Source organism: Beta vulgaris, chromosome 9, assembly GCF_026745355.1.
Source record: "Beta vulgaris subsp. vulgaris cultivar EL10 chromosome 9, EL10.2, whole genome shotgun sequence".
NCBI lineage: Eukaryota > Viridiplantae > Streptophyta > Magnoliopsida > Caryophyllales > Amaranthaceae > Beta > Beta vulgaris.
In genome coordinates, this window is record NC_079210.1 from 20,266,534 (window position 1) to 20,284,112 (window position 17,579).

The 17,579-nt window shown below is 32.8% G+C and overlaps 1 protein-coding gene across 1 annotated transcript; it reads left to right on the forward strand.

Annotated features, from left to right (window-relative positions):
• Positions 1-243: 243 nt before the first annotated feature.
• LOC104903343 (vascular-related unknown protein 1) lies at positions 244-15,246 on the forward strand. Its single transcript, XM_010691370.4, has 3 exons — positions 244-2,359; positions 10,672-10,740; positions 14,833-15,246. The coding sequence occupies exons 1-3, from the start codon at positions 1,886-1,888 to the stop codon at positions 14,989-14,991; spliced, it is 702 nt and encodes a 233-aa protein (XP_010689672.2). The 5' UTR covers positions 244-1,885; the 3' UTR covers positions 14,992-15,246.
• The last annotated feature ends 2,333 nt before the right edge of the window (positions 15,247-17,579 follow it).

The window sequence follows — 17,579 nt, forward strand, 5'->3', positions numbered from 1 at the left end:
GGAAGTAAACTCACGTTACTGTTACTATAGTTTTCTTTTCTCTTTTTCTTTTCCTTTTTATGCCATCAATTTGTGTAGTAATTAATTTATTTATTATTTTATTTTTCTTATTTTAACTAATGTAATTATTTAATCTAACATAATTTTTTATTATTTACAGCTCTTGTCATATATATATATATATATATATATATATATTATATATATATATATATATATATATATATATATATATATATTTAACGAACTACTTTTCATTACTTGGATATAGAATAACAAGATTTCAGTCATAACTTATGACTAAATGAAAAATTTAGCCACTAATAATTATTATTTAATTTAAGCGAGTTTAAATTTTTGGGATACTACAGTAACAGTTAGGTCGGTCAATCATTATGAATTTAAGGTTTACTAATTGGTTGTAGCCATTGACTAATAAATGCAAAGAATTCTTGAGTGACCCCATGCTAGGCAGACTAGAGGAAATTCTTCTTAATTACCACACGATTCTCGAAAGGAGGCCTCAAAAATAAAAAAAATAAAAACATATACTACCTCCGTTTCTTAGTAAGTGCAACACTTTTCTTATTTGGACTAGTCACAGACTCACAGTAAGTGCAACCAACCTTAAAATCGTAAAAACAAAAAGTTAAATATTATTGCAAATATGCCACCAAGAAGCAAGAGGAGACAACAACTTGATTGCTCGATCACTTTAATTACCTTACTTTACTGTGGATTGTGTTACCAACTTTCTCTCTCTACATTTCTTGGTATTTTCGCACTTTTTTATGTTATACTTCCTCCGTTTTTCAATAAGTGACACGTTTTTTATTACATCTTTGCCATCATTTAATTCTTTCACCTACCTACTTTATCGAATACTCAAATTTGTTTAGTTGAACAAGTGGTTCCAACTTTCTCTCTTTAGGCTCCTTGATATTCCCTCACTTTCTCTCTGTGTCACTTATTAAAAAACGGAGGAAATACTTATTAAGAAACGAAGGAAGTATAAATGAAGAGAATTTTTGCAAGACTTAAATACTTAGCCGCAGTGTTAAACTAATTGGTATGACGTTAACTCTTATTATTGTGAGACTATCTTAGGCTATGCTCAGTTCACCTTATTTTTGTTTATTTCAGATCTAATCAGATCAGAAAAAATAAGTTCAGATCAGATCAGATCAGTTCAGATCATGCTTATATTTAAAAATCATTATTACTATTGAATATCTATCATTACATATTAGTAAAAATTGCAATAATTGAATATTAATAAAGTACTCATTGAGACGAATCAAACGAGACCCCACATGACTATATTTTTTCTTAGATATTGAGAAAAATCTAAAAGATAAGATCATGTAAATCAGATCAAATCAGTTCAGATCAGAACAGAACAGAAAAAATAAATTTAGATCAGATTATATAAGTTCAGATCAGAAAATTTCAGGTGAACTGAACATAGCCTTACTCGAGACTAGCTCTAAATATAAATAGATTTGATATAGATACTTTCCCAAGATTCATTCGTTATAAAAGTCAGAAAACCCAAAAAGTCCAAATATTGTGCTAATTGAAATTTCAGTGAAAGATACATGCCAACAACAAAATGCAATGGTCAATGAAACAGAGACTTTGGCATTTAACTTTCCTAGTTTCCTGTCACAATAAACTGCACCGTTTCTCGATCGTATACTAATTAACTAACTAACTGCTGATTATTGTTTCCATAACTACTTTTGTTCCCGGCAACAAAGATTCTGCAACATGGATGTCCTTTTCCCCTGAATTGTTCTTTAATCTTTTATCATTAGTTTAACGGAATTTTTTTCTCTTATAATGCAAAGGCCGGCAATAAAGTCTTCCTCCCATACACGATCACATGCTAGAGGCGTATAGCTACCTATGCCTGCTTTATTTCTGCTTTCTGACAACTTTCCTTAGCTTGTTGATCATGGAAAACTCTGTTTCTTCATCCCCAAACCGAGTCATCTCCCCATCAAAATCGAAGACGGACGCGGATGATCTTGCCGAGGAGAGCGGGTGGACGCAGTATGTTGAAGATTTCTCGGCATATAATAAAGAAGGTGGTGCTTATACGCAACAGGAAAACCACAGTTATTCAGGCTGTTGTTCCAGTTTTGTGAGTACTGCTTCCATGGTCTCTGATGCAGGTTCAGGCCCTGAATGGAAAAAGAAAAATATCAATAATTTGGCTTCAGCTGCTGTGTGTTCTTCTATTGGTGGTTTACCTAATATGCCTAAGAGATTAAATTTCAAGAACAAGAGAGCCCAAGAGATTCCTTTTGATGACTCTCTCGAAGATACGGCTTCCTCTCCCGTCAATAGCCCCAAGGTCAGTTTTTTAAATTCCCTTGGAATCCAATTCTTCTGTCTCACAATTTGTCTTTCGTGTATGCAATATATACTTCTTGTTTTTTAGTTGCTATATTACTTTTGCCAATAATATATCTAATTATGCATAGTAAAAAAATTACTTTATTTTTACATGTTAGTATGTTACACTATTTACAAATTTCAAATTTGACCATCGTTTATGATTTATACGTGAACAAAAATATAGTCATGTCCTATCTTGTTAGATTTGTCTTAATTTGTATTTTTTAATATGCACTTTCTATACTTTTTACAAAAACAAAATTAGAGATATATGTTCTCAAATTACCATGCGTGAAAAGAGAAAGTGTAGCATGTAAAAAAAACGGATGAGGTATAAAAAATTAATATTATAAAATATGTACTAAGATAGCCAAACAAGATCCTATTGGCTATGTTATTTTTTACATAAGGAATAACAAACCGAACTAAATAAATTGGTAAATAGTAATTACTACACAAGCATAACATCTAATAAAACATAAGAAATATGTCATTTTAGCTTATTGGTTATTATTATAAACTACTTCATTTGTCCCAAAATAGTCTGAATGCTTTCATTTTATGTTTTTTCACTAATGAGTCTGAACACTCTCAATTTTGCATGGTCCTGTTATTGTTTTTTTTAAGGGAAAATTTTCTAGTTCATTATTATTCCTTGTCCTTAAAGACAAGAGGCATAAACTCAAGTGGACATTTATTCCTCCATCCAAACCATTTCCTCCTCAAAGCAAAGAGAGGCTTTGGCTAGTGAGTGTGCCACGTTATTACAATTCCTTCTAGCAAAACGAAAACTGCAGAAATCAAAATTACAAGCTAAAGCCAGCATGTCATTATCTACTACTTGGGCATAACAACACTCAGTCTTTTTCTTCTCAAGGAGAGTGATGAGAGTGAGACAATCATTTTCAGCCACAATCGTTCTAAACCCCGCATCAAAGGCACATTTAAGCCCAAAAAAAACATCGCCATGGCTTTATCAAGAAGGGGGGCGATCCACACTTTCTCTTCTTCCGCCTGCCATTACCATATCCCCACATTGGTCACGAACCACTATGCGTGCCCCATTCTTCCCTCCTTCAGAGTTGCGTCAGTATTGAGTTTCCACACGTACCCCTTTCACCAGCGCCTGCCAAGCATGTTCCTCCTCCCTCATTACAGGCCTAGTCACATTCACACTTTCTCGCGGAGTTACTGCTTCGTACTCCCCAAGCATCCTCATGGTTCTTTCTCCCACAATCTTTGGGTAACTTTTTTTCGCTTCAAACACCCGATGATTGCGTAAGAACCAAACCTGCCACATGAAAATCATGTGTATCTCCCAAGCTCGTTCATACTTATTTGCCTTGAGGAAAGTCAAGCACCATTCACTAAAATCAAGTTCTCAGGCTTCTACTTCAAGTCTAAAAGGTGATAACTTCCATAGTGCTTTACTTTCCTTGCATAAGAGCACCATGTGAATGGTTATTTCAGTTGCCTCACCGCACCTTGGACACATTTCATCCACATCTAAGCCTCGTCTTGTAAGCAATGCCTTGGTGGGGATATGATGTCGTTGTGTACCGCACGCCATACAAAATTCTTGACTTTCGGGGGGACTCGGGCACTCCGAATTTCTTCCAACCCCCTGAATTTTAATTCTTAATGAAGCTCCGATATTCTTACTCCGCACTTCCATTTGCTGGTGGTATGCACTTCTCACAGTACGTGCTCCATTTTTTGTATGAGTTCATGCTAATATATCACTTTTGGTTGAAGTGGGTATGTGGATGGAGTTTATTGCATTAATTCTTCCCTTGTAAGCATGCTTTCTAGGTCATCAACTTGCCATTCATTGATTCAACCAGTCTGCTACCACATGATGACTACTCTCCTCATTTGGGGGACTTGAAAAAAGGCAACCTCCAAGTAATCTAGGTAATCATGCATCCTGTGTGGGTCGAATAGACTTACCATCACCAACAACCCACGATGACTCACCTTTTATCAACTCTTCAAAAGAGATAATTGACTTCCATGTGAAGCTTGCGTGTGTGGGGGGGGGGGGGTTGTAGCATCCCAAACCAAGCACCTTGGGAACTGTTTACCCTTTGAACCATGGACGCAAAGGATTGTGGATTAGTGGCAAGTCTCCTAAATTGTTTTGAAAGTAGGGTCGTGTTAAAGGCACTAAGATCACTCATTCCCAGACCACCATCTCGCTTCGATTTGGAAATTTTCTCCCAACTGATCATAGCGACCGAGTTTCCTTTCATTTTCTTCTTGTCCTCACCAAAAGTTCATACACAACGATTTCATAGAGTTGATAATACTTTCCCATATTCTGAAGCACTGCATTGCATACGTGGCAATTGCTTGGGAAACAGATTTTAATAGCCCTTACCTTTCTACTCTTGAAAGGCACATTTCATTCCATCCTCTTATCTTCTTCCAGACTTAGTATTGAATGACTTGGAAAACAACTTTCTTGGATCTACCAGCATAATTATGAACACCAAAATATTGTTCATGCTCATTAACAGCCGTGAAATTCAACTTCAACTAAAGCATATTCTGCAAATTTGTATCCACATTCCGACCGAATGAAACCTCCGATTTCTCGAAATTTATTTTCTAGCCCGATGCTATTTCATAAGATGGGATGTCAAGAATGGTTTCAGCTTCTTCATCACAGGCACACGTGAATAAAAGGCTATCATTTGTGCAAAATAAGTGAGAAATAGAGGGTACATTTCTCGCTACCTTCACTCCATGAACAAGTTTGTTAGTTTCAGTATCCCAAAGGAGGGATAAGAGCCTCTGCACAAATGAGAAAAATAAAGGAGGAAATGAGATGCCCTTGCCGAAGGCCTCGAGAGGGGTGAAACCTTGGCGAGGGAAAACCATTCTACAATATAGAGTAGGATACACAAGTTATAAATTTCATTATCAAATCAACAGAACTCTCTACACACCCCATCTTTAACATCATTCTCCTAATGAAATTTTATTCTACTCTATCATACTCCTTGTTCATGTGTAATTTCATAACCATAAAACCTTTTTTCCCCTTTTTTTCTTTTTTCTAAGATAATGAAACAATTCATGAGCAACAAGGATAATATTCGTAATCAGACGACCCGACACAAACGCACTTTGAGGCTCACTAATGACATAAGGTAAGATGAGTTTAATTTAATTTCAGAGTATCTTAGACACTAGTTTATATGACACATTACAAAGACTAATGGACCGCTAATCGTTTGTTGTTTCACAAGTTTTTTTCTTAGGAATCAGAACAACATGAGTATGATTTATTTGATCAATAGAGCCGCCATTATTAAGAATCTATAGCACATAAGAAATTACCTCACTCCCAATAGTTGGCCATAAATTCTTGTAAAAAAGTGTCGGTATCTCATCGGGGCCCGGGGGTTTCGTGGGGTGCATATGCTTCAAGGCCGCCATCACTTCTTCCGTCGTAAAAGGTGCTGCTAGCTTTTCATTCATTTGCAGCGTCACTCTTTCTTGTACTTTCTCCATTAGAAAAGACATGAAGTATAATTGACATTCCTTTTCTCTAATTAACTTTTTTTTAGTCAAAGGTTAAAAATGTGGTCTTACTAGTTTAAGATGGCCTTACATAGAAGTATTACCTTGTATGTATACCAATCCTACTTTGGATCTTAATAGTTGGTGTAGGATTGAATTGGTATGATTGAATCGTAGGATCGTAAGATCCTAAAATATTGGAGAAAATAGAAATAACAATATTGTAAAAGACAGATATATTTAAGTGACGTTTTTCATTCACAAATGGTGATAATAGTTCAATGCTCTAACATGCAACCAAATCTAATAGGAGAAAAATAATATGTCAAATTACTTTATGAATTTTTTTTACGATAGGATCAGACCGTAGAATCATATTAACGTCTTACCATGCGAATTTTTTTAGTTGGGTAGGATGAAAGATCCTACAAAATTAAGATTCTATGTGAGATCGGGATCGATAAACTCCTTTCTTATCGTAGAATGTTTAGGATTGTAAGATTCAACTAGTTATTTTAATAACAAAGATTACAAAGATGGCAACCTGTAATCTAAACAAGGGGTGAATGTTGAAAAAAAATTGATCTAATGGAAATTCAAACAAATGCTTAGAAAGAAAAACTACCATTTAACAATGAAAACAAAAGGCAAGGAAAAAAAACTTTAAACGAACAAAATATTGACTTATGAAAAAGTAAAAAGAAAATAAGTTAGTGAAGTATTTTGGGAAGTGAAATTCATTCTACCTAAATGCCTTTATGTTAAACATATATAATCTTGCACGGGAGCCATATTTGTATGTGATATTATAAACTATTTGTCAGACAAAAAGAGACATGTTATTAATAATGTCTTCAACATTTTTGTTTAATGAGATTGATCAAATTGAATTGACAACACATTATGAAAAAAAAAACAATTGCACTTTATCTAAATTGATACATAAAAAATAAGGTCAATTACAACTCAATACACAATTCAAACATTTTGAAAAACTTCCTTATAAACCACACTGGTTGTAACAGATGAGTTGCCACGATCTTTATTATATATTAGTATTTTCAAACCCTGTTTGCTTGTAACTCTTCAAACAACATCATGCAATAGTACGTGTCTGAATACATAACCCAGGCTTAAAAAATGGGTAACTTTCTGCCGTAAAAAGGTCAATTTACTTATACAAAACTGACTTGTTTAACGTTAAAAGTTGTCTTTTATATACAAATGACCCATTTTAAACTAAAAAGTGACCCATTTGGACTTGAAAGTGACTTGTTTTGACCAAAAGTAAAATAGTTTGATATAAACTTATTCTACACTGATTGCGCAAAGAGTAATTGAATATAAAACCTACTAATCCTAATACTTTTATCATCCACCACTTCGTGATATATACACCCTCGTTCCTGTATTTTTGTCTTCTTCTTCTTCCTCTATTTCTTTTCTCATTCTTTCTTTCCCTTGAAAATTGTCAAAGCAACATTAGTAACGTAGAAGTTATAGGTTTTCATTACTATGTTCTAATGAACTTATTCTCATAAATTTTCTAAGTTGTAGTACGTACCTATATTCGATTTTGAAATATTAAGTTAGTGTTAAACTACTAATTAAAATTGCAAAAAAAGAATACCTCCTCGTTGTGGAAAGTCTATGGATGTCATCCCAAAGCTGCATGATGTGATAATATATCCCGTTAGCAAGTGCGCTAATTTCCTGGAGAAAAATCAATTGAGTACTTATGTTGCATCCACATTATGATCGATCTTGGTAATGCCAAAAACCCCACCCATGGTTCTGTAAAAATGATGATTTAGAAGTTAAAAATGGAAAAGATAAATACATATTACTTTAGAAAGATAATTCCAAAATTTGTTTTTTTTTTATCTATATAAGCGTATCCACCTACAACTTTCGTAAAGCCTAAAAGTTTTAATATGTGAATAGGAAATCAGCTATGAGGGTTTCATATACTCTAAGATTTAATTTCTTTTTTCGAAGTGGGGGTTTCAAATATTCAGCTAATAGGATAATACATTTGTTATTGGCATGTTATATATTTTTTGATCATATATGATGGTATCTTTAAATATTAAAGGGAGATAAAGTCATCCATATGCCCACCCATCACCCGTGGCAAGTACAAAATAAAAAACCATCCCTTTTCCACTACTCACTTCTATATCAGTACCTTCTGATACCCAACCCACCACCTGTCTTGTCCTCCAAAAGATTCACTTTACATGCCAAAACATCCACCCCATTTATATTAATTAATTTTAAATAAAAGTAAATATATATGTGTAACTTTTGAGCAGCGTATTTAATGTAGAAGTGTTATTAAAAAAATTCTACGGGCCATATAAGTTATTATAAATTATAAAGTAGAACCTGACACATGCAATCGCAGATTATCTATTTAGCAAGTAATTTTAATTTAAGATAATATTATAAATATAGATGATATGTTGTTTAACATAATTTTTTTTACAATAATGATAATAATACATTAAATTCATTTCAAATATATTGTTTTATACTTCTTTCGTTTCTTTTAACTTGCAATGGTTTTACTTTTACACTATTCATAAACTCTAATTAGTTTATCTTTGGTGATTTATAGTTAACGAAAAACATATTCATGTGTAATTTTGTTATGTTATGATTTGGTAAGCTCAAACATCTAATTGTATTCAGGAACTTTGGCGAGTAGCTTTCGTGCATTCCCAAGTTGCCTTCTTCTTTAGAAATTGAATTTGAACTCATATAGACTTTTATTCTCCCTATTCAAATCTGCGCAATTTGCAAGAAAAAATTTCTATTTCATAAATTTAAGATTTAAGATTTTTTTTCTATAATCATGGTCTAGCTTGTGATTTGATGTTTTTAATTGTATATTAAATATATATTAAAATTGGCTTATGACCCATGTGTTGAGCTGCTGATTTAGTTAATGCCATGGTGGATCAATGAACCACAATTTTTTTACAAAAAAGTTGATTAAAAAGTACGGATAAAGTACTTCACAAAATAAGAATTTTACATTATCCACTTTGAAATATAAATTTTTGTTTCTTTAATTAAAGGGAGGTGAAACTCTTTTTAATCTATCAACAATCTGGATAACATTAATCAAATAAACTCCATTCCTTTTAGTTTGAAATTGAAATATGGATTATGATAGCATTAGTTAGGTTTCAATTTTCATATTTATTAACTTTATGAACTTGTAATGAGCCTTCATTTTAGAACACTCATGACAATAATCAAAATATAAACAATTTAATTATATTGTGCCTTATAAATTCACCCTACTTAGATGACTAAAGTAACAAATCTAAAATATTACTTCTATGTCATTATTGATAGGGTGAGCAATATATAATCTCATGTATAAAGTTTGATGAAAATTAAAGAATTATCTCAATGCTATATGTTTTCCATCGATGTAAAAGCCTTTTTTGTTGGCCATTAAATAAGGCTAAAAGTCTGGGTAAAATGCGGCTTATTAATACCCGTAATTTATGGTATATATATATATAAGGCCAAAAATCCAGCGAAAAGTATAAGGATATATAAAAGTTGATTTTGATTTTTAATTAAAGAATGCATATTTTTTTAGAATCCAAAATCAATTATCTGCCACACATAAAAGAGATGCATTAGTAGTAGCATAATACATGAAGTATATAGGATTAATTATCGAATTAAATAATGGATAAATCCATAAATCATGGTATATTTTTAGGGGTTGTGATTTGGGATTCAAAAATCAAATCTAATTATTGAATATCAACGGCTGCCATGATTGAAGTAAATGGTAAAAAAAAAACTTACCGAATTTAGGAGATTTTTTAATTGATTGATCATCTTATTGGATGGAAAAGTTTAAAAAGGAATATATGGCACACTTTTGGATTGAAGGGAAGGATGACACATCAGCATGTTCAACCATTATACGACACATGACATTCAAAATTTTGGAGGAATTGATTAAAGATGACAAATAGCGTTGATAGCCTAAATTGATGACAACTAAGCTTATTTTTCTAGGTTTATATAGATATATAGATAAAAGTGAAATATTATTTTGAGAGTGAGACATAAAATTGTTGCGAATAATAATTAAAAAATTTTTGAATTGATAATGAAAAAGAAATGAGAAAATAATTATTGAACATCTATATTATAATAAAACAAAGTGTGAGTTTGAATTTGGAACAATTAAAGTTGATGGTAAAAGTTTTAGTTTTTTTGATAGAAGGGAAGGCTAAACTACACTAGTTGAAAGTCATAACTCATAAGATATCAGTAATTGGTATTAAGGATAAAACAAACACAAACTAATTTGATTAAACAAATTTTTTCTTTGTAGGAATTGTCATAACGATAATGAGCCTGATTCGGCAGTAAACCATACTCTCCACTTGCTTGATGATTCATGCACCCATTTATATGAGAATTAATCAATTTAACACAATTTGAGTACCATTTATTTATCAGACCGAGTAAACCATAAACGATAATCAAATTTCAAATGCAAAGTTGTATAACAAACAGTAAATGAACACAATTTTCAAACAAGTCTGATTTCAAACTTTAAGCTCTGCAAGGGGATGAAAAAAATTCAAACTTTAAACTCCCACAAGCTGATGAGTTGGGAATATGTTGGGAGTACTGAATTATTGATCATTATGTGCTTCAAGAGTTATTTTAATCTTTTCAAATTTGTGTTTGGTACAGATCACTATGTGCTTCAAGAGAATGGACATAAATTCCCGAAAGATGGACAACGACAGTGGAAGTCACATGGTAACACTCTACCTTCAATGAAATTTGTAATATTATTACCCTAGCGTAATATGCCTTTTTCCTAAATTAAGACTATCGTCTTGTTATTTTACCATCCCCGTGGTTCTAGGTAAACAATAAACAAAATGAGAGACCTTCAAATTAAAAGAATAAATGAGCAGGAAAAAGGAATATATACTTAAATAGAACAATTTGTGGTGTATAATGGCTCAAGACCGAACCAAACCGGAAGAGGTTGGACGGGAGACCAGAACCTTCCACATTATAGACAAAATTCAATTTTGGTATGATTTTGGACTCGTTTGGACCAATTTTGTGATTTAAATTGTTGGAAAAGAATATGTAAAATTTAATTAATTTACATTAAATTGTTATTTATATTTTAGGAAAAATTGATTTAAAGAGTCCCAACTATGGGCGTCCTGACAAAAACAGTCCAAACTATCATTTTTCATTGTTCAGTTCCAACTTTAACCCCTTCTTTACACTGGTGGTTTGAGTGTATTGGTGACTTGCTAAACCAGTAAAATACCTATTTTCCTTTTTTCTTTTTTTTTTCGACCTGTTTCTTCTACCTTCTCCTTCAGTCTTTCTCTGTCCTCCCCTTCCCCTGCCACCCCTCTTCTTCCCCCTCCCTTCCACCCAAGCGACATCTTAATTGATGTCCCACTGGTATTCTATTATGGAGTAACAAAGACAAATTAAGAATTCCTTGAGATTCTAAAAAGCTTTCTTTTGAATGAGCTAAGAACCGATAGAATGCACTCAAAAATTTTGTATTATGAACTTTGTACCACATATCCATCAATGACTTACTTAGACGGTTCCAAAAAGTCTCTTCGGCAACTCAATCCACTCTCGGCGCCGCCACTTTCGTCCCCGCAAACTCGAAACCAAAATCAATTTCTCTCTCTCGTGGCTTATCTCTCACATACCCGAAACCCCTAGCCCATGAAAGCCTTTCCCCCATCCTCTCTCTCTCTCTATCTCTCTCTCTCTCTTTGCAACTATTGATTGGATTCTACCGGCGTGGTTGTTGTTGGTTGTCGGTGATGGGTCGTGCAACCCTTGTTGGTGATACGGCTGTGAAAGCCACCTTGTTTGTCTCTCTCTATCTCTCTCCTTTAGTCGCTGCTTCTCTTACTGGTCTGAAGGAGAGGGGTTTCAAAGGTAGGGGGATGGGTGGCGGGGGCAGGGGCAGGGGAGGGGTTTCGGGTGCTTGGGGGAAAGGTGGCAGGGGAGGGGAGTGTTAAAGGTCAGGGGAGGGGTGGCAAGGGAGGGGAAATGGGAGGTGGGGAAGAAGATGGTAGTGGAGGGCTAAAGGAGGGATTTCGAGGTCAGGGGCATGGGTGGCTAGGGTGGGGCAAGGAGTTTTAGCGACGGGGGGGAGGGGTGGCTGGGGTAGGGGAAAGGGATGGGTTTCGGTGGCAGGGGAGGTGGAGAAATAGAGGTAGTGGGCGGAAGGGTGGGGGTGGGTGGTAGAGGAGAGGAGGAGGGAGGAAGAAGATAGGAAAAAAAAAAAGAAAAAATGGCAAAGTGTCTACTACAATAGGTATTTGATTTTCTTAGACTACTATTGCAAAACAACATTCGAAGTTGAGATTGAACAATAAAAACGATATTTTAGACTATTTTTGCAAGACGCCCATAGTTGGACTGATTAAATCAATTTTTCCTACATTTTATATGTTATAATCACATTACGAACAATATATCCAAATATATTGATCACATTTTTATTTTTCAATAATATATTCATGTACAATATATTATGAAAATTTTCCAACTTTATAAAATTTATTAGTTTCGAATCGCCTATAGTTAATAAGATCACGATCCTATTCACGGGTACTTTACAACCAATAGTAGATATATGTTGATATATTACCTAGTGATCCCTTGATTATAAAACCATTCTTCAAAATATTTTTACTATATTATTGTATTTTATGATTTACCTAAACTTAGAAGATATTGAAGTAGATCAAAGTATATAAAACGATTTACCTAAACTTAGAAGATATTGAAGTAGATCAAAGTATATAAAAACGTAGTGGATATGAAAAGGCTATTGCTAAGATAATGATCTGTCTTTTTTACATATTTTAAACTGTAAAAGGGAAAAATTATGATGGAAAATAGAATAATTAATTTTTTAAAATCCTTTAACCTATTATAATATTAAAATGTCACTATAGTTTTTATCCGAATATTGTTATTATGGAAACATACAAATTTGGATAGTTATGGACCTAACAAATTTGAAGGTAAGGACAAATTGCAAAAGATAAAAAGAAATTCTAAATATAACAAATTATATTAAAAGTTAACCAACACAAAAGAACACAATAACATCTAATTTTTATCATCAACATAAATTAGAAAGGGAGCAAAAGGTTGTATGGTCAAGACATTGATGTTATCTTCCAGAAAACAAAAACACTTAGGCGTCAACCATTTCTGACTTAACCACAAGTCAAGCTCCTACCATTTCAGGCTAAACTATAGGTCATGCGCCTACCAAAGAAGCCTCACCATTGGTTATGGTGCCTATGGAACACGACCCACCCTTGGGTCTAGATATTTGCCATGGAAGCCTTAACATTTGGTAAAATGTCTACAACAAACGCCTGTTTCACTTTCCAACCAATTCATTTCTATTTGCCGGCAATCTAGTCTAAATTTGTTCACAGAAAAAACAACCCTTTCTTTCCAACAATAAAGGTTGTAATTTGTGTAGACCAAAGGTTACAAGTCATAAAATATAATAAATGCCATTTTCGTAAGTCAATATATAATAAAATCCCTAACTCATTTCCCTGTCCTAATGTGCCTTTCTCTACCAAGGGAGTCATGACCTTCATATTAGCTATACGGACATTGACAAGCTTGTGTTACATTGTCTGCCACTTTATTAGTTTGGGAACTCTTATAAGTCTTTTTTTTTTTTAACAAGTAGTCTATAAATCCCACATAATAAACAATTACCTTCCTCACATATTATTTATCTAAATGTACGTCAAGCGTTTTTCTTTAACTTGAGATATCAAAATTCTAACACTACATCTACCTCCAAATTTGAATCCCTAGTAGGGGCGAGCTAACAAAATAGAGGCCCTGTATAATTTTTGTATATGAGCCCTTAATTGTTTGGGGAAAATGACATAAATTTGTTATTTAAACTAGTTATTAGGCCCGGGCTATGCCCCGGGTAAGAATTATTTCCATTTATTAATATTATACTTTGATATGATAACACTAAATACAACTTGGTATAGTGGTTAAAACTTTAGTACATGAACCATGAGGTCATGGGATCAAAACCTATACTATGCAATTTCTATTTTTTTTTATTGTACATGGATTACATGAACTAAAGCTCCCTAGGGAGAGCGCCACATGGCACCGTTCCTCGTTTACGCACGCCTTTTAATATATTAGTATAGATTACCAAGAGATTTATGAGTTGTTGCAAATCTTGAATTCTCTATATAATTAATCAACAAATTAACTAAATCTGGCAACTTATATACAAATTATATACACGTCTATTGAAACTCTTCACAGAGATATCAAAAGGTATTACTAAAATAAATATAATATCAAAAAATTACAAAGAGCTTTGGTGCTTTTATGCCTTAATGAAAGAAATTGGTGAGTAATATTGCACTCATAAGCTTGCATTTTTTCTTTACAAGAATGGGTGAGTAATGTAGCACATAAGGCGAAGTCTTGCATTGCTAGAAGGGTGATAGGCTTGTAGGATGCAGCTAGAAAACACTATGTGTGAAATATATTAATGATATCATATTGAAATTACGTCATGTGAGAGTCAAACGCAAAACTTCCACATTATTTTAGGAATTTAATCAAAACCCAACTATTGACCTAGAGAATTTTACTTGCACAGTATGCTCACGACAACGATTAATAATTACGGGGCCCTTCTTTCTAGGGCCCTATGCCATCGCGCAGCTTGCACCGACTACAAAACACCCCTGATCCCTAGATTCTACTATACAAGGAAATGTATTGTTACTTTAATATATGCGTAACTGACATAATCTATTTTGGTGAATATCTATAATGCAGGCCAACGAAATTTCAATTGATCAACATGTGGAATACGATGATATAAATAGCGAGCATAACCTCAATAATTCTTTTCACAATCATATAGAATATGTCGACCTGAAGAAGAGAGGCTTACGCCTAGTCCCGATATCTATGATCACGGGCTATCTCGATTGATATGTTTTTGTATCAACTCTCTCCCTAGGGTAATATCAGATATAATAAGTTTAACTCAATACTTTTATGCTTTTTATAGATTGTATTTATGACATGTAATTACCATTGCATTACAATATATGAAGTTAAACAATATAATTGTCTTACTCCTAATATTTATATTATCTAGCAGAGAATAAAATGTACTATATGGAACATGATTGAATAGGTCTTCCTAAATCAATCTTGAATGACATGGACACATAGATTCTCCTACATATGAAAACAATTATACTCCCTCTGTCACTAATTGTTTGCCCTATTGATTATTTTTACTTTTAAATTTTAATGAAGTTCATAAAAAAATATTGGACCAAATAGACTTATAGAGTGTATTTGAAAGTAACGTAGTGGTTTTCATTACCACTTATAGTATGGAGAGATCTTCAATGAATATTGAGAAAAGGAAATTAAGATAAACAAAAAGAGATAGTGATAAGTTACTCATTATTTCCACAAGCGTGAAAAGCGTGAAAAGCACATTCCAAAAATAATTAGTAATAGAATTTCTCATTGGGTTCGGTAATGTATGGGATTGTTTCATAAAGAAGTACGGGTTAATTTATTTGCTAAGATGATATTTTGAAAGCACAAGTATTTATCACTGTCATAAAATTTTATTGTAGTAGATGATCTCTTCGAAATTGATCCTATAGGGGAAGAATTTTCCTGTTTTTATTTATTATTTAGAGTTTAAATGAGTGCAATCGTAGTTTTAGGATACAACTTCATACAAGGGCATTATAACATTAAAAAAAATTAAGCTTATGAGTATTATATATTTGTATCTTGTTAATGTTCAAATTTTGTTTTCATCTATAATACTTGGTGAAAATTCCCTCAATGTAATTTACATTTGGAAGAAAACTATCTTTAATTTCGTTTTAGCTTTAGATCACCATGTATAATTCAATTCTATGTATCCAAATATACATTACCTAAAGAAATTAATTACAACTAAATTAAGTGTAACACAATAATAACTAAGTACATATTAACAAAAACATTGTGTAATCCTGAACACTTTAAATTGTAATATTGTATGCCTAGTAATGTCCAAATATATGCAAATGCTAATTAAATTACATAATTAAGTGTGACACAAAATTGCATCTATTACTCGATGATTTGAATATAGCATCGGCTTAATTGGTCCTGATTGAAGAAGAGAAATTTAAATAGCCTTATTCAAAACCTTTTAAGTCCGATAACATGGTTTAAAACATTTTGGAAAAAAGAAGTGTTCAAATCTATTTCAAAAGCCCAATGATTATCCTTGATGATTAATTAATATTAAATTTATTATTAGTTATTACTTTTATTATAAAAAATCCTGGAAGCATATTTTATCATTCCTTAATCTTCTAGAATCATGATAATCTCGTAATCTATCAATAAAATCTGATAAAAGATAAGGGATATTTATTATTTAGGATAAGTTAGTGAGATATAAACTGAAAATAATATAAAACTATGTGGGATGCGAAGTTAATGGCATGCAACAAAGTTTTAGCATAAACTCCTCCAAAGTAGACACGAAAACTAAGGCCTTGAACATTTTGGATGCCCTGTTCTAATTTCAATATAACGTTTAGAATGGGCTCTCAAATTCAAATATATGTGCAATAATCAAAATTTTATTTTATTTCTAATATATCATATGAGATGAAGCATAAAAACTCATACTTTGTATGAATTTTAAATAACATCACAATACAACTTTAAGCTTTATCTACTTCTCTACTTTCCCTATAAAAACAAATTCTCTACTTAAATGGAGGCATACAACTTGGAAAATCCTAAATACCTAGAAAAATAAGATCCAAAAAATCGCAAACTTGCTCAATTAATTAATAATTATAGAAAATATTGTGACGCCAAAATTTGAACCCATGTTATATATAAAATAACACAATAAAGTTTTTTTTTTTTAAAAAGAAATAAAATCATTTCAACTGTCGTACAAAGTGGAGGGTGCCCCGCCAGAGGCACGTTTTGTCTCTTAACGTGGTTTCATTCCATCGTGTGGTTTTCCATTTTTTATGTGATAGTTAGACAATCGCGGTTTAAAAATATAATTTTCCGAAAATCATAGTCAATGACTACCACCATTGATTTTAATAAAATGATTCGTTGACGAATCATGTTCGTCTTTAATAATATGACGAATGTTTGTTAATGATTTCAAGTTAGTTTTTCGAAAATTTGAAAAACGAGGATAGGGCGCCAAAATTTTTATCATCTCTCCAAACTTGCAGGAATCAGTTTTCTTAATGGTCAAGTCATTGTTCATCGAATAAATAATAAGAATATATTCTTTACCCACTAATCACATCCTATATCCATTAGTTAAGAAATAATAATCATGAAAAGGAGTGAGAATAAGAATCAAATCCCATGTGTAAGAGGCAAGAATATGAATTTTTTCCAGCGGATTTGAATTATGCGCCAGGCACATGACCATGCACCAGACACTGATTATGCGCCTAGCGCACAACAATGCCTTGCGTTAGACGCACAGCCATGCGCCTAGTGCAGGCTTCTGGCGC